This window comes from Eubalaena glacialis, chromosome 2 (assembly GCF_028564815.1).
Source record: "Eubalaena glacialis isolate mEubGla1 chromosome 2, mEubGla1.1.hap2.+ XY, whole genome shotgun sequence".
NCBI lineage: Eukaryota > Metazoa > Chordata > Mammalia > Artiodactyla > Balaenidae > Eubalaena > Eubalaena glacialis.
The window spans coordinates 81,111,329-81,138,637 of record NC_083717.1 but is presented as its reverse complement, the minus strand read 5'-3'; the positions used below and the strand labels follow the sequence as shown (position 1 = coordinate 81,138,637).

At 37.2% G+C, this 27,309-nt stretch overlaps 1 protein-coding gene across 2 annotated transcripts in view; it reads left to right on the top strand.

The window, feature by feature from the left end:
- UNC13C (unc-13 homolog C) overlaps positions 1 to 27,309 on the top strand; it is a 622,127-nt gene that overhangs the window by 235,049 nt on the left and 359,769 nt on the right. For both annotated transcript variants that reach the window (XM_061182103.1, XM_061182102.1), the window contains 2 exons: positions 7,165 to 7,392; positions 8,350 to 8,491. In XM_061182103.1, the coding sequence (XP_061038086.1) occupies positions 7,165 to 7,392; positions 8,350 to 8,491 (370 nt within the window). The remainder of the gene's footprint in view (positions 1 to 7,164; positions 7,393 to 8,349; positions 8,492 to 27,309) is intronic.

The window sequence follows — 27,309 nt, the reverse complement described above, 5'->3', positions numbered from 1 at the left end:
CTTCCAAAGGAATAACCTTATAATGGAGCATTTTCAGGTTTTGGGTTAGGGTATATGGGGCACAAAAAGGGTGAGTATGCCTTACATAATGTCACAGAAGTATTCTATGTAACCTAAGCGAAGGCTACCTATCTATCTATATACGTTTTTTTCATACTCCTGAACTACTTGAGAAAGGTCTGGCTTCTAATCCTGTCACTAGTAGAGTTTTTTAAAAGCTCTCTGAGCACCATTTTCCATATATGTGAAAATAATAATACCTGTCAATGCCTTCCAGCTAAAGACCACCAGGAACACACCTATGGTTTTAAAAGTTCAGTTTATTCCCCATCATTTCATGGAGAATGCACACCAGGGTGAACCACAGGGCATCTCAGTAAGAGGGCATTAAAAAAGCAGAGGATTTCTCTTGATCGGGTTTGCCTTGAAGTGAGGACAATTCTGTGACTGTGTACATTAAAAAAAAAAAATCTACGAGGAAAGCAGAGTGAGGCTAATAGCTGTACTTAGTAAAGAAGCAGTAGTCACTCATATTAGGAGAGGGATGTTTGGTATTTTGTGGTTACACGGTGACCTGGTTTTCATCTGTGCTTAGAAAAAATTATAGAGTGGCCTTGTTGTCTTGCTTTAAGAGGGACCATGTGTGAGGATGGTGTCCTATGAGAGTCCTTATACCCAGCTGGAAAGCATTACTGCCTAGTGGTGAGCGCCAGGCCAGCTTCCAGCCACAGTGTGAACCAGATGTGTCAGCCGAATTTACAGGTGTCAGAGGCTATTTTAAAAAAAGAGAAAAAGAAAGAAATCCTATGTTTAATTTTTTCTTTGTTTTCTTTGTTTCTTTCTTTCTTTCTTTTTTTTTTTTTTTTTGAAAAGGATATGAAGAAATCTATGTAACTAACAGTGGTGAGACCAAAAAGATCTTTCCTCTTCCAATCTCTCCCTTGCTTCCTTCTTTTTTCTTTACATAGTAAAAATGTTTTTGAAGTTGCCCCCCCACCTTTTTTTACAATTAATTTGTTCCCTTATAACTTACAGATAGTTCTGGACTCTGAAATGACTGGGAAATCTTGAGAAAGTGAGTAGATAACGCACATGAGATGGAGTTTTGACAAAGAATTGTGAGAGTGTATTCCTGATTTTGTGGGGGGTTTTTGGCAGGCACGTTTCTAAACTTGTTCTAAAAGTTTGCATTTACTAAAAATGGGATGATCGAATCTGGTGGGGTTGATATAGCGGAAGCAGAGGAGAGGAAAGGTTGTTTTTCTTTATTTGGGGCTGTAGGCTTACTGACAGTGAAGTCACTTTATAGAAGGTGGCAGTTCCTCAAAAGGAGGCTCCCTGCCCACATTCCCCACCTACAGGGGTGGGAGATGATGCTCCGCTAGATCTGTGCTCCTCCCGTTACCCTCCTGTTAAGCATCAGTCCTTTGTTGTTTGTGAGAAATCGTGTGGAGTGTGCGGCTTTGATCTTACAAGAAAAAGGAGGCGGCTGACTTGAAGACGGGGGAGTCGGGGCTGTTCCTTGAAAGATTGAAGGTATGTTAAAAGAGGAGGGTTAAGATCATCTTGGTTGTAAAGCAACTAAAGGGAAAGGGTGGCAAGTGCCAACTACATGCCCACCTACATGATTTCATGGGAAAGAAAAGCAGAGGTGTTAAAAGCAGGTCCACCTACATGGTTTTCCTGGTAAAAAAAAAAGAAAAGCAATAAAGTTTCTCATACTAGACGCTCTTAGGGAGACACGTGGCTCAATATCAGATCCTGAGTGCGCTTTCCAGGTTTATTAACCACCAGCTACCTCTGGGTTCACCAGCCTCAAACACAGGTAAGGGTTAATGGATGTTAATAATAAATTATTATTATCATTGTTGTTATTATTATTAGTATCTTCTGCAGTCTCTTTGAACTCTGTTGTCTTTTATCTTCAAGCACTTCATTGACTCCCATCTAGTAAATAGCTACAAAGCATTTAGCCTGTGGCAGACACTGAGCATGGCACTGTCCAGGGAAAAGTTTTCAAGGAGTTGCTTCACAGGGCAAGTAATTATGAAGCTCAGAACCCTAAAATTCCTCGTTAATGTGAAATTCTTTAACAAATGCTTATAACTTCACCTCTTAGACATTCTGAAATCCCTACACTTATTCAATTGTTATTATTGAAACTATATGCATTATCTCATTTAATCCTTACAATGACCCTGTAAAGGAAGACACTACTATTCTTTCCTTGTGTTTCTCAGATGGAGAAACTAAGGCTTACAGAGAGGAATTAACTAGCACAAGTTCAAATGGTTAGTAAGTGGCAAATTCACACACAAGGCTGTGTTCTTCTATATCCAGAGCACCATGAGTACTATGCTTTCTTGCCTTATTTAAAAGTGATTGTCTTGATTGATTTTTTGCATTTATAATTGGATTTATGCCCTTGCTTTACGTTATTAAATTCATGAAGTATATATGCCAACCAAATTCTGCTTTATAATGCTGGGCACCCATTTGTTTTCTGAAAGTCCCAAATCTGAAGCCGAGGGCCAGGTGTATTTTGTCTCTTCATAAAATATATTCCACAGCATGTTTATCATTTTAGATAGAATTCATTCTTGTTTCTTCCAGGATTTTGACCTTGTGGTCACAGTGTGCAAGAAGTTTATAGCACATTAAATTAAACCCAGAGCCAATTAAATACTCAAATATATTGTTTCTTTTTTAGATTCCCCCAATAAACATTTTGTCTTCTCTATTTATTGAGTGTATCCTATTTTCCAAGCAATGTGTTAGATACTTGGAATACACATTTACTTGTGGTTGGCCTTGAAGAGTAGTGTGTACATATATATATATATTCAGGTAGTTGTGTCAGTGTTGGTTGATAAATATTGAAGGATTCTGTGAGGCAGTTCCTTGAAATCAGCCATGCTAGGAGTATTTACACCACAGAAATCTGCTAATGCTATAAATCAAGTTTGGCTTTTGTTGTTCAGCTTTTTTCCATGGGGTAGGGGAGAAAACGTGACCACTGAATTTAGAAAGCCTGCATTTCTGTTAAGGAAGAGATAAGATCACATGCTGAGAATGTAGAGTAATGGCTGCGGTAGGTGACTTGAAAAGAGTAGAAATGTTTTAGAACAGCTGTTTGGAAAAATAGGAAAGAGAAGAGACTGAGACCACGGTGGAATCATACATTTGTTACATGCGTATAGATAATTATTTGGAAGGAAAACTGAAATTGTAAGTTGCCATGTAAAAGTGGTGAAACTGACTTTTATATGCAATTTAGATGCTTTGGGTAATGAATAAAAATTAAAGAAAATGAAGGATTCTAGTTAATTGGATGTTCCATTAAATTAGGTGGAAGGGAGCCATGTGGGATAAGTCTGCTTCTGTCTAAGGTTGAAATCTCTTGCAGTTTTGTTGTGCATAATTGTATTAATCTGTCAATTAAGTGTTTTTATTTTTTTATTTTTAAATTTATTTTCTCTTTGGTTGCTTCGGGTCTTTGTCAATGCGCACAGGCTTTCTCTAGTTGCAGCAAGTGGGGGCTACTCTTCGTTGTGATGCGCGGGCTTCTCATTGCGGTGGCTTCTCTGGTTGCGGAGCACAGGCTCTAGGCACGCGGGCTTCAGTAGTTGTGGCGCACGGGCTTAGTTGCTCTGCGGCATGTGGGATCTTTCCCGACCAGGGCTCGAACCCGTGACCCCTGAATTGGCAGGCGGATTTTTTTTTTTTTTTTTTAAGTTTTAGGGGATATTTTAATTTTATTTATTTATTTTTGGCTGTGTTGGGTCTTCGTTTCTTTGCGAGGGCTTTCTTTAGTTGCGGCAAGTGGGGGCCACTCTTCATCGCGGTGCGCGGGCCTCTCACTATCGCGACCTCTCTTATTGCGGAGCACAGGCTCCAGACACGCAGGCTCAGTAGTTGTGGCTCATGGGCCTAGTTGCTCCACGGCATGTGGGCTCTTCCCAGATCAGGGCTCGAACCCATGTCCCCTGCATTGGCAGGCGGATTCTTAACCACTGCAGCCAGGCAGATTCTTAACCACTGTGCCACTAGGGAAGTCCCTAAGTGTTTTTAAAAGTAGCAAAGATGCATTCCATTTGGATAATGTATTACTCTTTTCTTTTTTTTTTATGATCCAGAGCCTGATTTTTTTTTTAACAACTTTATTGGCGTATAATTGCTTTACAAAGTTGTGTTAGTTTCTGCTGTATAACAAAGTGAATGAGCTATATGTACACATATATCCCCATATCCCCTCCCTCTTGAGCCTCCCTCCCACCCTCCCTATCCCACCCCTCTAGGGGGTCACAAAGCACCTAGCTGATCTCCCTGTGCTATGCAGCTGCTTCCAACTAGCTATCTACTTTACATTTGGTAGTGTATATATGTCAGTGCTACTCTCTCACTTCATCCCAGCTTACCCTCCCCTACCCCCGTGTTCTCAGGTCCATTCTCTTTGTCTGCATTCTAGCAGCTTCATTGAAATACAGTAATATGTCACCAGAGGTCAACAATAAAGGAGATCAAAAGAGATATTACACAGTGAAAGCACTTGGTAAATATTACTCTACCAAGTGCTTTCACTGTGTAATATCTCTTGATCTCCTTTATTGTTGATCTCTGGTTGACGTACTACCATTAGAAAAATAAGATGAGATATATAGGTTCAATAAATAACAGGGCAATGAAAAGTCATTGTAGATGAGTTACAAAAATTATGAATTTGTCTTGTATCCCTGAACTAAATAGATCTACTTTGAATCATTTTCTTCAGATCAAAAATATAAAAGTAGAACTTAAAAAAAGCTATATATCTTTTCTAGAAATAATAGTTAAAAGGCTCAAACATAAGTCTCTATTAACTTGCTCTCCTAGATTGGCGATTTCACAATTTATGGGTCTGTATGTTGTCTGTACATATTGAGTAGATATTCTACTCCAACATCAAAAGCATTGGTGAATGATTTCAAAGCTAATTGTCAAGCTTTCCTAATTAATTCCTTAAAAGAATTCAAGCTACAGTTGTTAGGTACAGAGATTTGGTTTCTTAGGAAGAAAAATCTCTTGACATTCCAGCCTTGAATTTGGTAGTTATTACTAGAATGAACATTTATTATGTGGATGGCAGTCAGCTGGCTTTTCCTGAATTTAGAAAAATAATCCAAAATACATTTAACTCTTGGGAACTTTAACACACTTTTCTAGAGCTTTGAGGGCATAATAGTCACAACAGTAATAGTTGTTTAGAAATCTGGGGGAAGTCAACATTTTTATGACACTTTGAGCATTCTTAGAATGACCTTTACAAACCAAACTTTTGAGGCACTTTGAATCTTGTAGGTGACTTTTTCAAGGCACTGCTGTTCTTTCTTTTTAAAGAATATTCCAATACTTGAAGTAAAATATGCCTTTTGGGGAGTTGTAACTATATAGTGTGGCCTAAGCTAATTTTACCATGTAAGAATTAATGTTCTGTGGAGCTAAACCGCTACTGACAAATTACGAAAATGCTTAATTGCTTAAAGGTGCACAATTCACAAATGTGTAGCTGTTCGAGAGCATGCTTTAACAGACGACTAGGGCATTTAGAATGTCCTTTCAAATTATATCTTAAATGGAATACATTAATTTTTAGTATTTTTTTAAAATGTGGTATAAATTCTCAAAGGTTAAAAAAAAAAAGGTAAAGACAGGGAAACTACTCTTTCTGCCAACAGATTTTTCATCTCTTTTAGTGTACTCTAATTATACCTTGATTACTATGAATGTATTTTTTCTACTTTAGAAAATAAATGTTTTATTTTCAAATAAATGAAGATGTTCACTAAAATACTGCTGTTAAATTTTAGATGAATTTATTACGAGGAAAGTTCAGAGTTGACTTTTTGTATTTTGTCTTAGCTTCTGTACTTAAATTGGGTATAACATTCACAGAAGTAGACTCAAAGGACATTACTGAGGCTATCCTTTGTGATAGGAATTGTACAGATAAATTATCACATTCAGTCTCTGAACTCTATTAGTATGCTTATTTCAGAAATACAATATTTCAAAAAATATAATACAAGTTGGGCAGTATTTACAGTCATGGAGATAAAAATTGGAATGATTACCACCTATAGACACAATTTTCTTCTTCTTTTCACTATATCTCAGTTGCTTCTGTACCAAAAAGTGTTTGGTTTCAGCAGCGACAGTTCCTATAGACCCTGATACATGGGCTTTTGCTTTCCTACTTCAAACTCAGTAAGGAAACATGAGAGCTGGAATCAGGGTCCACTATTTGCTTGTGGAATACTGAGCAACGCAGAGGCCACATAAGACTATCCGGCTGGTAGTTGGAGAAGGTGAAGGACCCAAGAATTGGCTTTTGGAAATCCTTCATTGCCAGGATTTGTGTTATAAACAAAAGTGCCCAGAAAGTTGAGACCGATCATGAAAAAACAATGTCTTAGAAAACAAAACAGAGTTTTGAGTAGAAAGTGAAAATTCAGCCTGTTTAAAACTATGGCCATATAACAGAATGAGAGTTCAAGTCTGTGGTCCGTGAGGTAGAGGTAGTCCAGCCCAGTGGTTTCCACATCCTTTTTAAATAGCAGAATTACTTTCATTCCAAGTAAAATTTTACCCTATATTTCAATATAACAAATAGTGGTGGTATTTATTTTGCAGGGGAAAGTTTAAGCTTTTCATTATGATAAATTTCATCAATTAAAAATAATTAGGTACTTTAGATGAACACAAGTATTTGAAATATTGATTTTCAAGTGACATTTGCCGTAGGCATCCAGTCTGTTTCTCAATTTTGTTTTGGTTACTCAGTGAGGAAATATGTGTGGTATATAACAGATTTGATTGTGTGCGTTCCTTTTGGTTTTGAAATTTGTTTTAAAAATTCAAACCAAATATTTGCACAACTGTGATTCAGTTCAGTAATACAACTGAAAAAACTGGGATCGTGGAGGTCCATTTCCTTGCCAGTAACACAAGGGCTAGTCTCAGCATAGAGCTTGTTCCCCTGATATTTTTTGAAAAAGCCACCCTGACTCCTCACAATGAAAGCATTCATTCATTCTCATGTTCTTCCTTTTTTTTTTTCTCCCTCTCTTGGTCCCTCAAAAAGTAACTTCATGTATGTTTACATCACCGTTGATTTTTCTATTATAGGAGCGGCAGAAAAGAGTTCTAAGCATGGTGCGGAAGACAAGACTCAGACCATTATTACAGCCATGAAAGAAAGAATGAAGATCAGGGAGACAAACAGGCCAGAGGTGTTCGAAGTAATTCAGGAAATGTTTCAGATTTCTAAAGAAGATTTTGTGCAGTACACAAAGGCGGCCAAACAGAGTGTACTGGACGGGACGTCTAAGTGGTCAGCGAAAGTAACCATTACAGGTAAAAATAAGTCTTTTTTAAAATTTTCATTCCATATTGAGATTTTTATATGTCTTAGAAATCACTGCTACTAATAGTTATAGGTAAGATAAATAGAATTTTTCAACCTTGTCAATATTGAAGTCTAATTGGTACTTCAAATTTCTGAAATGTGTACTAGATAATTGAAATCATTTCAGTCTATGTCTTGTTTTAATCAAAAGCTCTTCAAGAGGAAGAAAGTTCTATTTTATAATATACTCATCAATACGCTGCAGTTTACAAGAGACTAGTTTTGTTGCTGCCTGCCACTGATAAATGACAAGAGTAGCCAGTAATCTCTTCGGTCAGTTTTTCTTAATGAGAAAACAAATATTGTTTTATTTACTCCTGGATCGATATCCCTCATTCATTTGATCCTTGATTCGGCAATCTGAGTTTAGTGATGTCTAATAACTTGAACTTCTGAAGTTGCTTGTAAGTAACAGCAACTGCATATTGTTACATGTTGATATTTACCACGCCTTTTAACTTACTCATATTGTATTCAAAAGGTAAAATAAAGAAGCTTCTATTACTGAGTTGAGTTGATCAATACTGACAGTAAATTCATAAATAAATAATTTTAAATCACAGACCTTTGAATTACATTGGGTAATTTGCTTATTGTATGTGCATTCTCATTTATCTATACATGGTGCAGTGATATATATGAGTATATAGCTAATATGCATATGTATGTATACCACTACTGTTCATTACAGGCAAAAGCAAATATTCATCAAAGGAAGGTTTTAATGTTCCGTGATTCATTCTTTTATTAAACATTGTGTTAAGTCCTGTTGGCCATGAAAATGAAAGCAATGGGGTTGCACTGCAAACCAAGGGGACAGCGAAATAGAAAATGTTTCCCTCATTATCATTTTTTTGTTTCTGAGGAAATCTTTATATTAAAAGTTTGAATTTGGTTTATTTCAGTGGTTTCTGCACAAGGCTTGCAGGCAAAAGACAAAACAGGGTCAAGTGACCCATATGTTACAGTTCAAGTCGGAAAGAACAAAAGAAGAACTAAAACCATTTTTGGAAACTTGAATCCAGTATGGGATGAGAAGTTTTATTTGTAAGTAAATAATGAAACTACTACAAATATTAAAATATTTCAGGATAAATTTAAGACAGGCATACAAAATATGCAAGCAGTAATTATCTCATATTTTAATTGTATCTATGCATAAATTATAAAAAAAGTGAAACTAATTTTATGAACTCAGTAACCTCATAATATTTATTATTTATTCTTCATCTTGGGAAGCAAGTGAATTTAAAAAAAAATTACAAACAAAAAAGTTGGCACAGCTAGGGTGAGTTTGCAGGAGGAAAAAAAAAAAGATTATGACATGATCTGTAACTTGGGTTGACCCAACAGAGTAAGGAATTTACAAGCTTGATTCAGCAATAGCTTGACATCTGAAGATTGATGACTAAAGACAATAGAAAGATTTTGGGCATCACCTGGCCCATTACAGCTACACCAGCCTGTACTGATGAAATTGTTGATGATAACTTTTAAAACCTCTCATTTTCTGTGAGGTCATTTATTTTTAAACCTCTTATATCCTGTACCAAACAGCAAGAAATCATTTTTTTGTCAAGGGTTCTTTTCTCTCTATTACCCCTTCTTGGAGAGAGAGAAGATAACTTCCAGTTACCATTTGGTAGAAATGAAAAGCCCTAACTGTGAGTTTAAAGGCAGACTGTTCTTTTTCTTTCCTTCTTTCTTTGTTAATAGTTTAAACATGGATCTCATAAACATGCTAAATAAGCAAACTCAACACATACAGATTGTTTGGGAATGTGGACAAGAGTATATATAAAATACAGAATTTCACATGTATATTGGCTGATGAAGGGAGTGTTAAGAAAAGGGTGTGGAAAAGCAGTTGGGACCCAATAACAGAGTACCATGGAAAAAGTTAAGAGCTTTCTATGATTTCTACTTCAGACTGCTGGGAGAAACCATTTTAATATCTCTTTGTTTGTTAAGAGAAGATAAGAAATCAATTGATAGTCATAAATTCTTATTCCTAAAGCAGTCAAGTAAGTGAATAAAGTAGGACAAGGGCCAAAAAGGGGAGGGACAAGGACTGTGGCAAACTTGAGAGCAAGTGACTTGGGAAAGAGACAGTTTCCACTGCCATGCAGTCCTGCAGCTGCGATGCAGCTGGAGTTTTCAGTTTCTTAGGAGAAGCTGGAGATGTGAAAGTTTAAAAAGAACTTTACTGAAGTATAATTGGAAAAAAAAAAGTCTACATCTTCAAACTGTACAATTTAAGTTTTGACATATGTATACCCCATGAAACCATCACCACAGACAAGAAAATGAGCATATCTATCAACCCAAAAATGTTCTTTATGCCCCATTGAAGCCATCCCTCCTGACTGCCTCCCCATGCCAGGCAATCACTGGCTGGCTTTATGGTGCTATAGAATTTTTTTTTTTTTTTTTTGCATTTCTACAATTTTATGTGAATAGATCTTACAGCATGCATCCTTCTTTTGTGTGGTTCTTTTCACTCAGCATAGCTGTTTTGAGATCCATCCATGTTGTAAGGTTTAGCAATAATTTATTTCTTTTTATTGCCAGGTAGCATTTCATTGTATTAAAATATAACCGTTTGTTTATGCAGTCACCTTCAATGGCCATTTGGTATGTTTCTAGCTCTTAGCTATTAAAAAATAAAGTTGTTAGGAGCACTTATATTTGTATGGACATATGTTTACATTTCTCTTGAATAAATACCTAAGACTAGAATAGCTGGAACATATATTAGGAGCATGTTTAATTTTTAAGACTCTTCCTAAGTGCTTGTACCATTCTATATACATTTTCACCACCTGTGTATGGGAATTCCAGGTCATACAAATCCTTCCAATGTAAGGCGAGTCTTTTGGATTTTAGCCATTCTAATACATGTCTTGTTATCTTATACTGCTTTTATTTTGTATTTATCGAATGACTAATGATTTCAGGCATCTTAGAATATGTTTATATGCTATCCATGTATCTTCATTAGTTAACTATCCAAGTATTTTGCCCATTTTTATTTTTTTGTGTTTTTATTTGTATAAGTTTTATATTTTTATGTTTCACACGTTGGTCTATGATACATTTTGATGTGATTATTTTTAATGTGGTATATAAGTTATAGACCCAAGTTCTTTATTTCGCATATGGAAATCCAGTGGTTCCTGCACCATTTTTTGAAAACACTATCCTTTCTGTACTAAACTGCTTTTGCACCTTTTATAAAATTCAGCTTTCTGTATATGTGTGGAGATTATTTCTGTTTCTGGATTTTTTTTTTTTTTAAAGGATATTTATTTTACTTTTTTTTTTTTAAAGAAATTCCTTTATTTTTATTATTTATTTATTTATTTTTGGCTGTGTTGGATCTTCGTTTCTGTGCGAGGGCTTTCTCTAGTTGCGGCAAGCGGGGGCCACTCTTCATCGCGGTGCGCGGGCCTCTCATTGTCGCGGCCTCTCTTGTTGCGGAGCACAGGCTCCAGACGCGCAGGCTCAGTAGTTGTGGCTCACGGGCCTAGTTGCTCCGCGGCATGTGGGATCTTCCCAGACCAGGGCTTGAACCCGTGTCCCCTGCATTGGCAGGCAGAGTCTCAACCACTGCGCCACCAGGGAAGCCCTGTTTCTGGATTTTTTATTCTGATCTTTTTCTCCATGTATATGCCACTACCACATGGTCTTGATTACTATAGTTATACTTTATAATAAATAAAGTCTTAAAATCAAGTAGTGCTAGCCCTCCAACTTTTTCTTTTTTTCAAAGTTATCTATTTTAGAACCTTTGTATTATTTTCATGTGAATTTTTTAATTGGCTTATCATTTTTCACACAAAAGAAAGCCTGATACGGTTTTGATTGCTCTATTGCATTGACTAAGATTTCCAGTATAATGCCAAGTAAAAGTGATAAGAGCAGACATCCTGGCCTTGTTCCTGATCTTATATGGAAGACGTTCCTTTCTTGATTAACTGTGATATTAGCTTTGGGCTTATTGCAGATGCATCTTTTCCAGTTAAGACAGCCATCTTCTACTTCCAGTAGGCTAAGAATTTTGATCAGAAATCAATGTTGCATTTTGTCTAATGCTTTTACTGCATCTATTGAGAGAATCATATGATTCCGAATGTCATTTTTAAAACTTTACTTGGCCGATATTCTTCCATTGTCTTTGTGTTTGCCTCGCTTCCTTATTTTCAATGATAAATCTGTTGTCTTCTTTGTTACCTCGTACATGTCTTTTTACCCCCATAATTGCTTTTAAGGTTTTGTTTTCTTTACTCACCTGTACAATTTGATTACAGTGCGCCATGGTGTAATTTTCTTTGTGTTTCTGGTGCTTAGGATTTATTGAGCTACTTGGGCCTGTGAGTCTGCAGTTTTCTTTAAATTTGGGGAAATTTTGGCCATTGTTTCTTTAAATATTCTTTCTGCCCCTGTCTTCTGGAGATTTCACTTATACATATATTAAGCCTCTTGAAGTTGTCCCACAGGCCACGGATGCTCTTATGTTCTCTCTCCCTCTCTCTCTGCCCCCCTTCCTTTCTCTGTGTTTCACTTTAAATTATTTCTGTTGCTAGGCATTCAAATTCACTGACCTTTTCTTCTGTAATGTCTAATCTACTCTTAATCCAAGCCACTGTGTTTTTCATCTCAGACATTTATTTTCCATGTCAGGGAGTTCAAATTGAGTCTCTGTATCTTCCATATCTCTACTTAATTGTTTTAAAAGTTAAGATGTTATTGGGGGGGGGGAGGTTCATAGGAAAATTGAGGGGAACGTGTAGTGATTTCCCATGTACCCGCTACCCCCACGCATGCACAGCCTCCCTCCATTATCACCATCTCCCACCAGCATGTGGGTATATTGTTACAATTGATAAACCTACATTGACACAAGATAATCACTCAAAATTCAGAGTAGACATTACCTTTCTCATAGTGTTTTACATTTTATACGTTTGGGCAAATGTATAATGACATGTATCCATCATTATGGTATCATACAAAGTACTTTTTTTTTTCTTTAAATTTTATTTATTTATTATTTATTTATTTTTGGCTGTGTTGGGTCTTCGTTTCTGTGCGAGGGCTTTCTCTAGTTGCGGCCAGCGTGGGCCACTCTTCATCGCGGTGCGCGGGCCTCTCACTACCGCGGCCTCTCACCATCATGGCCTCTCTTGTTGTGGAGCACAGGCTCCAGACGCGCAGGCTCAGTAGTTGTGGCTCACGGGCCCAGCTGCTCCGCGGCATGTGGGATCTTCCCAGACCAAGGCTCGAACCCGTGTCCCCTGCATTGGCAGGCAGATTCTCAACCACTGCGCCACCAGGGAAGCCCCCAAAGTACTTTTACTGCCTTAAAAATCCTCTGTGCTTCATCCATTCATTCCTCCTCCCTCACCAAATCCTTGGCAACTACTGATCTTTTTACTGTCTCCAAAGTTTTGCCTTTTCTAAAACGTCATATAGTTGGAGTCATACAGTATGTAGCATTTCCAGATTGACTTTTTTTTTTCATTTAGTAATATGCATTGAAGGTTCCTCTGTGTTTTTTTTTCAGGGCTTGATAGCTCGTTTCTTTTTCAGCACTGAATAATATTTAATTGCCTTGATGTACTAGAGTGTTTTTCTTCATTCACCTACTGAAGAACATCTTGATTACTTCCAAGTTTTAGCCATTATGAATAAAGCTGCTATAAACATTCATATGCAGGTTTTTATGTGGACAGAAGTTTTCAGCTCCTTAGGGTAAATGCCAAGGAGTATGAGTGCTAGATTCTATGGTAAGGGTATGTTTAGTTTTGTAAGAAACTGCCGAACTGTCTTCCATAGTGGCTGGACCATTTTGTGTTCTCACCAGCAGTGAATAACAGTTCCTCTTGTTCCACATCCTCTCTAGCGTTTGACATTGTCAGTATTTTGAATTTCGGCTGATCTGGTAGGTGCATGTGATACCTCGTTTTAATTTGATTTTCATTTGAGACGATCTATGTGGAACATCTATTCATTTGCTTATTTGCAATCCTGTTCATTATCTTTGGTGAGGTGTCTGTTAAGCTTTTTGGCCTATTTCTTAATCAAGTTGTTTTTTATTATTGAGTTTTAAGATTTCTTTGAATATTTTGGATAATAGACTTTCATCACATGTGCCTTTTGAAAATACTTTCTCCATGTCTGTGGCTTGTCTTCTCATTCCCCTGACATTGTCTTTCTCTACTTAGCTTTCTGATTCATGCAATACTTATAACAATTGTTTTGATGCCCTTGACTGACAATTCTAACATCTGTGTCCATTCTTGGTCAATTTTGATTGATAATTTTTTTCCCTTATTTTGTGTTGTGTTTTTCTGCTACTTCATGTGCCTGGTAATTTTATATTGGGTGACAGACTTTGCAAATATTACTTTGTTGGTTGCTGTATACTTTTGGCATCCTCTAAATATTCTTGAGCTCTGTGCTGAGACATAGTTAAGTTACATGGAAACGTATAGTTCTTTAGGTAGGTCTTGCTTTTTAAAATTTGTTAAGTAGGAATGAAATAGCACTCAACTTCAGGCTAATTATTCCTCAGTACTGAAGCAAGACTCTTCCATGTCCTCCGCCTACTGACTCGTGAATGATAAGGTTTTCTTGTCTCTGCAGTAGACACAAGCACTATTTCTAGCCTTGGTGAGTGTTGGGCACTGTGACATCTAATCCTTTCAAGGGTGGCTTTCAACCTGGCTTTGGGTAGTTTCATCACATGGGTGCACTTATTACTCAGCTGATTGCTCAAGATGACCCTGTAGCAGATTGTTGTTTTCTTTCTGTTCAGTTCTCTTCTTTTTGATAGTATGTATGCCCTGTGACTTCTAGCTACATTGGCTTTTTCAGATTTTCAACTCTGTGGTTCCAACTCAGAGAGTCCAGTGGACTCCACCTGGGTTTTCTCTTTGCACAGTGGCCTGGAAACTCCCTCAGGGAAGTAAGCTGAAGTAATGGTAAGGCTCACCTTGTTAATTCTTTTCACCTCCTTGAAATCACTGTTCTTCTTTGACAGATCTTCAGTATATTGAGAAACAAAGTTTCATGTATTTCGCTCACTTTTTGACTTTTCATGTGGGAGGAATCTCTAGTTCCCCATTACTCCCTCTTGACTAGAATAGAAAGTCTGGAACTTTGAATTTAATTGATAAGCAAAACAAAATAAAACAGCATGAAAGCCAACACAGAATATGTCAAGCAAGGTACAGCCTTTGGAGGTATGTGAGCCATAGGTTTTCAGTTGCAATCTATGAAATAAAGCATCCATTTAAAGAAATGCAGTAGTAGAAATATTCTAGTTTTATAATCCTGCAAAGGTCCCCCTTTGACAAATCAGCTGAATAATGATAAGTGCATGCATATGAGGAAACTTCCCAAGACCAAGGTAAGGTCCACCCAAAAGAACTAGATATGACAGTGCCCAGTGTTCACTCACGTCAGGAATAGTGTTTGTTCCCACTGGACAGGCTAGAAAGATTCATGGTTCATGGGCTGAGTATACTGGAATGGATAGTGAAAACATGAGTTATCAGTATTCTAACTGACAGTTTTTCATGTAATTTACTGTATACCTGTTTTCCTTTTGATAGGAGGCACCAACAATACATGTATTTTTAAAACAGCATCCTTTTCAAGGAAGAAGAAATTCAAATTTAAATTTATTGCACCAGGCTGTGCATATAATATGTATATATATAGCATATTTTTCACATTTTTCACTTTACTGACAAAATATTTATGAGGTTTAAGTGATATCATGCTCACAAATATTTTCTATATTTTCCTTCTAGAATATCAAAAAATGAATGCCTAAATTTTCAACAGTAATTAATTTTGTTGCCAGTTACCTGAACTCCAAGATTCCATTTTTATTATCGATGTTCTATATCACTGGTTCTAGAAATACTATTTTGAATCTACCTGTGCATGATTTCATTTGACCATGAAAATGGTGTGAAAGTTGCAAACATATCTTCCTTTATAAGGAAGGAGGAAATGAGTTCATAGTGAATTTATGTGCAGATTTTGAAAAATGCGTTCATGTCACAAATGAACTCACCCAGGCCTCCCACTACCCTGACAGTTCTGCCCTGTGAACCGGAGTGTAAAAACGTGTCCTGACATTCTGAAAATAGGATGGCTTATTCATCGTATGGCTTTAGTTTGCATTTTGGGCAATTTGCTTCAATTCTGAGCTTTAGCTTTTCTAATATGGAAAAAATGGGATAATACATACTTCCCAGGACTGATACATTTGTTGAGATAATGTATATAGAGCTTTTGTCACTTGTTAAGCATATTCAAAATGGCAGTTGTATTTTTATAACTATTAGCATTAATAACATGATCACATCCTTTGTGCCGAGATTCAGGACTTAGAGCAGAAATGGCAGTAATACTTTCATACCGAAAAGGTTCCAACCTGGATATGAGGCCAAGAGTAGTCTGATGAACAAGGTGCTGTAGGAAGGAAGTACTGCTGAAAGAAGCATTTAGAGAACTGAAACTGGGCGAAGTCTTAAGACATGTTTTTATCCAACTCCCTCATTTTACTGATGAGAAAATCAAAGCTTAGACAGGTTATAGTAGAGCCAAGACTACAAAGCAGCCCCCTATTGTGAAGGCAAAAATAAGATACAAATAGAAATAAAGAGGTGTGTCTTTTCCCACATTCAGACTCTTCCTCTGGAAAAAGTGCACTTGACCTGAGCCAGGCAGGCAGTCACAAAGCTGGTAAGACAAAAATGCAGATGAAGTAATTTTTCAATTTTTTTTTGTTTGAAAGCCTAATTGTTCTGCCACTAATGGCACTTTGATGCCCTCAAAAGATTAATGCTAAGTAATTTCAATTTTAATTTTACCTCTCTTGCCATGGGTTAAAAAAAGAAGTTTGAAATTTTAATCTTCAAAAGACTGTGGATGTGTGATTCTAGAATGCGGCACTCTGGACAGTGTTTACAGAGAACAGAGACATGACCAATTAAGCCCTTGCAGAAATGTGGGGTAGGAGGGGTTGTAAACATGTGTAATTTTTAAAATATCACATGAGAATTAATTACGCTAATCTATATGAAAGCACTTTGAAAATGATGTAGTGTTATGTAAATCTAACGTGCTCCTTATCTTTGCTCTTGGATCCTAGTAAGTTATGGATTCGATCATTTCATAATTAATTATGACCCAATTTACTTTCCTGTGCTACAATTAAAGAAATGGTTATGCTTAGCATAAACCATTCCCTCAGGAGGAAAAGGAGTCAGTCTCTCCCAGTGGGTTCTAGAGAGAAAATGGCAGTATAGTCTGCCCATTTGAATAAGACATTTTGTAGTTAGAAGACTTAAATTTTATATATGTGTTGATACTATGCTTTCTAGAGAACTCTACAGTTGATCCTTGGTGCCTCACTTTTGCTAACATAGGAAATAAAAACAAAATATGCTGATTCCCTCCTGGAGGGGCAGTAGCAGGTATGTATTGGCTATCTTTTTTTGATTGGTGTCAATATTAACCATTGGAGTAAAGAGTTATTTTAGTAACAGAGAGTCTAGTCAATACAATGCCTGTGGTAGGAGTGTGGACACGCCCTCATTTATTCATGGTGGTGTTGAATAGGCACGGCAGTGGTGTTTAAACATTCTACTCGTGTATTGACTGAACAACCAGCTTCACTTGCTTTGAGGGGTATCAGGTAAATTCCACCCGCATTTGCTGAGTGTCCTTTATATGCAAAGCACTGTACTGGGTCCATGGAAAGTACTGACTTGAGTAATTTCATCTTATACCCAAAAGCTGTCTGGCCTTCAAGTTTATAAACCTGAGTTCCAGAACTGTTCTGGATCCAGCATGCTTCTTGACCTCCTGGAAACCCTCAACCTCTTTGAATCTCAGTTTCACAGTGGGGATTGTGCACAAAAAGTATTCCCCACCTTGACTCAATGAAGTTATTGTTAGGAGGTAGTGTACACGAAAGCGCTTTTAACACATAAGCACCCAAAATTCATAATGCTGTTATTTATAGAGGTGTGATTGCCTTGACCCTTTGAAGCATATGCCACCCATGTTGCATTCACAGCTACCCAGATGGGGTGGCACACTGAGTGCCTCAGGCCCAAGGCTCTCCACTGTGCCATGTGCTGCTCAGCCCAGGGCTGAGTATGAATTAAGCATAAACTGAGCTCCATAGGAGATAACATTTAAATGCTACAGTTAAATAAAAATGTCTTCAGAGCATGGCAGGTTAATATTTTAAAATGACAGCCTGAATCTAATCAAGGATTTGATTTATTGCCTGGATTACTAGCGGAGGCCTTTCCTGGGCTACGTGGGAAGGGAGCATTTCCTCAGTCATCTGAGCTAGCTTACAGTGATGCATCAGGAAGTCATTTGTCAAGAAGATAGTCCCACGATTGTCTAAAGCAAGAAGGAGTTTAGTCACACTTTATGGGCTTACAAATTTGTTTACTTATCATTGTCTACATTGTGAATATGCCTGGCAACAGGGGGATATAATAACCAATACTGCCTTTCACTTAGTAAACGAGGTTGAGCCATTACTCATCCATATACAGCAGAGCCAATAGACTAGCACCTACTTCATGAATAATTCATACCAGAACTTAAGGGTTAATAAGGAGAGGAAGGTGTATGGAAAGAGGTATGGACAGAATTCAATGAAGTATGAACATAGGGCCACCAAAAAGAATTGATTTATAGTCAACAAACCATAAAATTTTGGATCAGGACAGATCCTTGGAGATAGCGCTGTGATATTCTATAGGCTGAGATACAGAGGGCCATATACTTTACTTAGTTTTAAACTGAGGATCAACTAGAATGCAAACAAAATCCCCCAAATCTTTAGGGAGCAGTTAAATTACAAACAGCAAACTCTTGTGGCAATGGGGTCTATTATGTAGAGATCCCTCTTGGTGGGAAGAAAGGGTCTACATTTAAACTGGTCCATAGAAAAGGAATTAGGAGGAAACAAATTGTATTACAGAAAGGCTTTGCAGGAATCCAGGAAAAGCCAAACAGTAGAACTCCAAAAGGACAGAAATTATTATGCCCATTTATTTTGTCTATTTTTCTCTGATGTTTGTCCATCTCTACCTGTTTTTCTCCATCTCTGCCCCTCCATCATATTTTTTCTCCTCTCTCTCTCTGTCTCTCCCTCTCCCTGTCTGCCTCTCATCTGTCACTGTCCCTCCTTCTGTCCCTTCCCCTCCCTTCTTTCCTCCCTGCTCTGTACTCCAGTCTGATTCCTGATCTCTAATCAATAGCTTTTCATTAATTAGCTTCCATGTGTTTCGTAATAGCCTTAGCACTAAGGTCATGTGTTTCCTACCTCTAGTGCTTACAGTTTGCCTCCAGGAAGTTTCTTTGCATTTTTAAGCAATTAGCCCAATTCCTCTTTGTGAAACAAACCATGCAAGTTGTGGGTGGTCTCCTGGTGACTAATTTGAGCCTATGGATTGAACCAATTCCCCCTGAGTAGAATATATATATAGACTGTAAGTAAAGGTACTTACAGTCATCTGGATTTATGTAGCATTTTCAAGACCCAAGCACTATAGCCAGCCAACCTCTATTTGGTTCATCCCCCCACCTCTTGGATGTGCCCCACATGTGAACCAACCATTTTGAAGGCAGAGAAAGGAGTCTCACATGCTAGTGCTATCCCTAGCCAAATTGGAAATGTGCAGATCTCTACTGACTTAGAACCCTACAATGTAAAGTCCAACTTCCTGGGCATTTTTTGTGTGTGTCAGTACCAGCTCCAACCCTCTTTAGAAAAATAATTCTTTCAACAAATATTTACGTGTGAGGCATTCTCCTAGATGCTACAGACATTGAGGTAAATATGAACAATAGTTGCTTCCTCTTACAGAGTTCTCATTCTAATTGGAGGGGAGACTGTGCTGAGACTCATATCAGCTAGGAAAAGAGTCAATGCTAGGAAGTTAGGGGAGAATGGACAGTTCTGCTTGGTCCTGCCATCCTGGCTGAGCTTGACAATAGAACATTTATCTCTATGTAAAGGGTGTGTAAAATAAGATAATATTGGATGAAAGAAATTCTAGATAAGTAATCACCTTATTGAGATATAATGGCTAGGAAGAAAAATCTAAAACCCAAATCACTGCAAGTATCATCATAATTATAGTCACTGATATTTGTGTAACCATTTACTGTATCTTAACTGCTACCACATGTATTACACTTCTCAACTACCTTACGAAGCATTGTCATTACTGTTGTTGTTGTTGTTATTGTAATTTTATAAATAAGAAAGCTAAGACTCAGGGAGGGAAACAGATTGTTGCTAAAGAATTCATCCAAACAAGGAAAGTAAAAGAACCAAGACTCTTATCCTCATCTTCTATTACCACAGTAAATGCCCTTTCCACACTATCTCATTCCCTTACTAGTGCCAATCATTCAAAACAACCACCCAAAGAGAGCCAGGGAAAACCCAGTACAAAAAACCCAACGTGAAAACAGATAAGTGAAGATATGGAAGATATTTTTTACAAAAGACTGAAAATGAACTTCTAGAAATGAAAAGTACATTGTGTACAATGGAAAGTACACTGAATAGGAATGACGGCAGATTAAATATTGCAGAAGAAAAGATTATTTATCTTAAAGACATAATAATAAAAAACATGAGATGAAACATATAGAAAATTACAAAGAATAATCAGAACAGTTGAGACCGGTTCAAGCAGCCAAAAGTCATCTAATCGGAGTCCCCTAAAGGAGAAGAAAGGAAGATGGGTATAAAAAGTATCTGAGGAAATAATGGACTTTCTTTTCCCAAATTTGATCAAAATTATAAACCCACAGGCTCAAGAAGCTCAATGAATCTCAAGCATAAGATACATGAAAAAATTACACCAACACAACATAGTCAAATTGCTCCAAACCAGTGAAGAACAGGAAATCATGAAAGCTTCCAGAGAAAAAAGACACACTGTACAGAGAGAAAGAAAAATAAAGATGGCCTCAGAAATGGTGTAACCAGTAGTACAATGGAGCAACGTCTTTTAATTATTGAAACAAAAACTGTCAAACTAGAGTTCTAAACACAGAGAAAACACTCTTCAAAAACAAAGGCAACGAAGTGGTTTAAAACATACAAAGACATGGGCTTCCCTGGTGGCGCAGTGGTTGAGAATCTGCCTGCCAATGCAGGGGACACGGGTTCGAGCCCTGGTCTGGGAAGATCCCACATGCCGCGGAGCAACTAGGCCCGTGAGCCACAATTACTGAGCCTGCGCATCTGGAGCCTGGGCTCCGCAACAAGAGAGGCCCGCGCACCACGATGAAGAGTGGCCCCCACTTGCCGCAACTAGAGAAAGCCCTCACACAGAAACGAAAGACCCAACACAGCCATAAATAAATAAATAAATTAAAAAAAAAAACATACAAAGACAAAATAAAGGCTTTCCATACATATGAAAGCTGAAAGAATTCCTTTCCTTCTGACTGGCACTACAAAAAATATTAAGAGAAGTATTTCAGGCAGAAGAAATGTGATGCCAGAGGAAAATATGGATCTATATAAAGGCATGAAAAAGAATGAACTCTGGAAATATTAACCTCATTGACATATATATTAGGCTCTTACATTTTATTTAGATTTATTTAAAAGATTGGTCAGTATTAAAACAAGAATAGTAATTTATTCCCGAGTTGTTAATGCAATAACTAAAATATATGATAATGATTGCATAAAGGTCTGGGGGACAAAACTGAAAATATACTATTATAAGATTCTTACACTGTATATTAAAGGGTATAAAATATTTGTAGATTGTGATAACTTAAATATGCATACTAAAGTAACAACTTCAATGACAAAACAAAAGAATTAATAGCTAATATGACAACAAAGTAGATAAAATTCAGTTATAAAAAACAATTGATAAAAGCAGATAAAAGGGAAAATGGGATAAAAGTGGGGAAAATAAAAAATAGCAAGATGTCTATGTTTTCCTCTAAGAGTTTTATAGTGTCTGGCCTTACATTTAGGTCTTTAATCCATTTTGAGTTTATTTTTGTGTATGGTGTTAGGGAGTGTTCTAATTTCATTCTTTTACATGTAGCTGTCCAGTTTTCCCAGCACTACTTATTGAAGAGGCTGTCTTTTCTCCATTGTATATTCTTGCCTCCTTTGTCAAAGATAAGGTGACCATATGTGCAGGGGTTTACCTCTGGGCTTTCTATCCTGTTCCATTGTTCTATATTTCTGTTTCTGTGCCAGTACCATACTGTCTTGATTACTGTAGCTTTGTAGTATAGTCTGAAGTCAGGGAGCCTGATTCCTCCAGCTCCGTTTTTCTTTCTCAAGGTTGCTTTGGCTATTTGGGGCCTTTTGTGTTTCCATACAAATTGTGAAATTTTGTGTTCTAGTTCTGTGAAAAATGCCATTGGTAGTTTGATAGGGATTGCATTGAATCTGTAGATTGCTTTGGGTAGTATAGTCATTTTCACAATGTTGATTCTTCTAATCCAAGAACATGGTATATTTCTCCATCTGTTTGTATCATCTTTAATTTCTTTCATCAGTGTCTTATAGTTTTCTGCATACAGGTCTTTTGTCTCCTTAGGTAGGTTTATTCCTAGGTATTTTATTCTTTTTGTTGCAATGGTAAATGGGAGTGTTTCCTTAATTCCATTTTCAGATATTTCATCATTAGTGTATAGGAATGCAAGAGATTTCTGTGCATTAATTTTGTATCCTGCTACTTTACCAAATTCATTGATTACCTCTAGTAGTTTTCTGGTTGCATCTTTAGGATTCTCTGTGTATAGTATCATGTCATCTGCAAACAGTGACAGTTATACTTCTTCTTTTCTTATTTGGATTCCTTTTATTTCTTTTTCTTCTCTGATTGCTGTGGCTAACACTTCCAAAGCTATGTAGAATAATAGTGGTGAGAGTGGGCAACCTTGTCTTGTTCCTGATCTTAGTGGAAATGCTTTCAGTTTTTCACCATTGAGAATGATGTTGGCTATGGGTTTGTTATATATGGCCTTTATTATATTGAGGTCAGTTCTCTCTGTGCCTACTTTCTGGAGGGTTTTTACCATAAATTGGTGTTGAATTTTGGCGAAAGCTTTTTCTGCATCTACTGAGATGATCATATGGTTTTTCTCCTTCAATTTGTTAATATGGTGTATCACATTGATTAATTTGCATATATTGAAGAATCCTTGCATTCCTGGGATAAACTCCACTTGATCATGCTGTATGATCCTTTTAATGTGCTGTTGGATTCTGTTTGCTAGTATTTTGTTTAGGATTTTTGCCTCAATGTTCATCAGTATTATTTGCCGGTCATTTTTCTTTGTGACATCTTTGTCTGGTTTTGATATCAAGGTGATGGTGACCTTGTAGGAGTTTGGGAGTGTTCCTCCCTCTGCTATATTTTGGAAGAGTTTGAGAAGGGTAGGTGTTAGCTCTTGTCTAAATGTTTGATAGAATTTGCCTGTGAAGGCATCTGTTCCTGGGCTTTTGTTTGTTGGAAGATTTTTAATCACAGTTTCAATTTCAGTGCTTGTGATTGGTCTGTTTATATTTTCTGTTTCTTCCTGGTTCAGTCTCGGAAGGTTGTGCTTTTCTAAGAACTTGTCCATTTCTTCCAGATTGTCCATTTTATTGGCATATAGTTGCTTGAGTAATCTCTCATGATCCTTTGTATTTCTGAGGTGTCAGTTGTTACTTCTTCTTTTTCATTTAGATTCTATTAATTTGAGTCTTCTCCCTTTTTTTTCTTGATGAGTCTGGCTAAAGTTTTATCAATTTTTTTTATCTTCTCAAAGAACCAGCTTTTAGTTTTGTTGATCTTTGCTATCATTTCCTTCATTTATTTTTCATTTATTTCTGATCGGATGTTTATGATTTTTTTCCTTCTGCTAACTTTGGGGTTTTTTGTTCTTCTTTCTCTAGTTGCTTTAGGTATAAGGTTAGGTTGTTTCTTTGAGGTGTTTCTTGTTTCTTGAGGTAGGATTGTATAGCTATAAACTTCCCTCTTAGAACTGCTTTTGCTGCATCCCATAGGTTTTGGGTCATTGTGTTTTCATTGTCATTTGTTTGTAGGTATTTCTTGATTTCCTCTTTGATTTCTTCAGTGATCTCTTGGTTATTTAGTAGTGTATTGTTTAGCCTCTGTGTGTTTGTATTTTTTACAGATTTTTTTCCTGTAATTGCTATCTAGTCTCATAGTGTTGTGGTTGGAAAAGATATGTGATAGAATTTCACTTTTCTTAAATTTACCAGGACTTGATTTGTGACCCAAGATATGATCTATCCTGGAGAATGTTCCATGAGCACTTGAGAAGAAAGTGTATTCTGTTGTTTTTGGATGGAATGTCCTATAAATATCAATTAAGTCCATCTTGTTTAATGCAACATTTAAAGCTTGTGTTTCCTTATTTATTTTCATTTTGGATGATCTGTCCATTGGTGAAAGTGGGGTGTTAAAGTCCCCTACTATGATTGTGTTACTGTCAATTTCCCCTTTTTTTGGCTGTTAGCATTTGCCTTTTGTATTGAGGTGCTCCTATGTTGGGTGCATAAATATTTACAATTGTTATATCTTCTTGGATTGATCCCTTGATCATTATATAGGTCATTCTCTGTCTCTTGTAATAGTCTTTTTTTAAAGTCTATTTTGCCTGATATGAGAATTGCTACCCCAGCTTTCTTTTGATTTCCATTTCCATGGAATATCTTTTTCTATCACCTCATTTTCAGTCTGTATGTGTCTCTAGGTCTGAAGTGGGTCTCTTGTAGACAACATATATATGGGTCTTGTTTTTGTTTCCATTCAGCTAGTCTGTGTCTTTGGGTTGGAGCATTTAATCCATTTACCTTTAAGGTAGTTATCAATATGTATGTTCCTATTACCATTTTCTTAATTGTTTTGGGTTTGTTATTGTAAGTCTTTTCCTCCTCTTGTGTTTCCTGCCTAGAGAAGTTCCTTTAGCATTTGTTGTAGAGCTGGTTTGCTGGTGCTGCATTCTCTTAGCTTTTGCTTGTCTGTAAAGCTTTTGATTTCTCCATCGAATCTGAATGAGATCCTTGCTGGGTAGAGTAATCTTGATTGTAGGTTTTTCCCTTTCATCACTTTAAATATGTCCTGCCACTCCCTTCTGGCTTGCAGAATTTCTGCTGAAAGATCAGCTGTTAACCTTATGGGGATTCCGTTGTATGGTATTCGTTGTTTTTCCCTTGCTGCTTTTAATATTTGTTGTTTGTATTTAATTTTTGATAGTTTGATTAATATGTGTCTTGGCGTATTTCTCCTTGGATTTATCCTGTATGGGACTCTCTGCGCTTCCTGGACTTGATTGACTATTTCCTTTCCCATATTAGGGAAGTTTTCAACTATAATCTCTTCAGATATTTTCTCAGTCTCTTTTTTTGTCTTCTTCTTCTGGGACCCATATAATTCGAATGTTGGTGCATTTAATGTTGTCCCAGAGGTCTCTGAGACTGTCCTCAGTTCTTTTCATTCTTTTTTCTTTATTCTGCTCTGTGGTAGTTATTTCCACTATTTTGTCTTCCAGGTCACTTATCCGTTCTTCTGCCTCAGTTATTCTGCTTTTGACTCCTTCTAGAGAATTTTTAATTTCATTTATTGTGTTGTTCATCATTGTTTGTTTGCTCTTTAGTTTTTCTAGGTCCTTGTTAAACGTTTCTTGTATATTCTCCATTCTATTTCCAAGATTTTGGGTCATCTTTACTATCATTACTCTGAATTCTTTTTCAGGTAGACTGCCTATTTCCTCTTCATTTGTTTGGTCTGGTAGGTTTTTACCTTTCTCCTTCATCTTCTGTGTATTTCTGTCTTCTCATTTTGCTTAACTTACTGTGTTTGTGGTCTCCTTTTTGCAAGCTGCAGGTTCATAGTTCCTGTTGTTTTTTGTGTCTTCTCCCAGTGCGTAAGGTTGGTTCATTGGGTTGTATAGGCCTCCTGGTGGAGGGGACTGGTGCCTGTGTTCTGGTGGATGAGGCTGTATCTTGTCTTTCTGGTGGGCAGGACCACGTCCAGTGGTCTGTTTTGGGGGTGTCTGTGAACTTATCATGATTTTAGGCTGCCTCTCTGCTAATAGGTGGGGTTGTGTTCCTGTCTTGCTAGTTGTTTGACATAGGGTGTCCAGCACTGTAGATTGCTGGTCGTTGAGTGGAGCTGGGTCTTAACGTTGAGATGGAGGTCTCTGGGAAAGCTTTCTCCATTCGATATTATGTGGCGCTGGGAGGTCTGTGGTGGACCAATGTCCTGAACTTGGCTCTCCCATCTTAGGGTCTCAGGCCTGACACCTGGCTGGAGCACCAAGACCCTGTCAGCCACACGGCTCAGAAGAAAAGGGTGAGAAAGAAAGAAAGAAAGAGAGAGAGAGAGAGAGAGATAAAGAAAGAAAGGAAGGAAGGAAGGAAGCAAGAAAGTAAGGAAAGAAATAAAGAATAGAAAGAGAAAAATAAAGTTATTAAAATTTTAAAAATTATTGAAAATTAAAAAATTAAAAATTAATTAGAAAAAGAAAGAAAGAAAGAGAGCAACCAAACCAAAAAACAAATCCACCAATGATAACAAGAGCTAAAAACTAAAAAAACAAAAAAAAACAAAAAAAAAGACAGAAATAACCCTAGGACAAATGGCAAAAGCAAAGCTATACAGACATAGTCACACAAAGAAGCATACACACACACACTCACAAAAAGAGAAAAAGGAAAAAAAAATATATATATATATATAAAAGGAAGAGTGCCACCAAATCAATAAAGATATCTACCAGTGATAATAAGCTCTAAACACTAAACTAAGATAAACATAAAACCAGAAACAAATTAGATGCAGAAAGCAAACTCCAAGTCTACAGTTGCTCCCAAAGTCCACCGCCTCTATTTTGGGATGTTTCGTTGTCTATTCAGGTATTCCACAGCTGCAGGGTACATCAAGTTGATTGTGGAGATTTGATCCGCTGCTCCTGAGGCTGCATGGACAAATTTCCCTTTCTCTTCTTTGTTCGCCCAGCTCCTGGGGTTCAGCTTTGTATTTGGCCCCGCCTCTGCGTGTAAGTCACCTGAGGGCGTCTGTTCCCCGCCCAGACAGGACAGGGTAAAGTAGCAACTGATTCGGGGGCTCTGGCTCACTCAGGCCGTGGGGAGGGAGGAGTACAGAATGCAGGGTGAGCCTGCGGCGCCAGAGGCCGGCATGACGTTGCAACAGTCAAGCATTTACTTTTTTACTAGCATCACCAGTATATGTTTTCCTGCCTGATGAAACCTTACCAATGCCTTTAGTCTTCATGATATGTTACTTTTGATGATGCTTTTGATTAGAGTTGGAATTGAAGGGACAATAAAGGGGACACAATGCATTTTGACTTATTTAAAGCACTGAAACAAGCAGTAGAATAACTTCTTGAGCTTTTACTAAGACTAGATTTTGTCATCCTTTTTCGATCTGTCCTCACAGAACTATGGATAAAATTACGAAAGCACAGGATGGAAAAGTACCACTAATTCTGAGGGGACATTTAGCATATGTTTTTATCTGAAGATGATATCTAAGACCCTTTCTGACATCATAGGTGTATTACTTTATGAAACTTTACCATTGCCAAATAATTAAGTTCATGTATTGGGAAAATTCCTTCAAAGAAGGAGACACTATTTTTTCAACACTGCTAATATAAGGGCCATATTTAATATGATTTAAAGCATGCTTAATTAAATGTTTGATTTTAAGCTATTGTTTATACCTTGCTTTGTTCCTACAAGTAATTGAAACGGCTAGTCCAAGTTTATTTTTCAGTTGTAT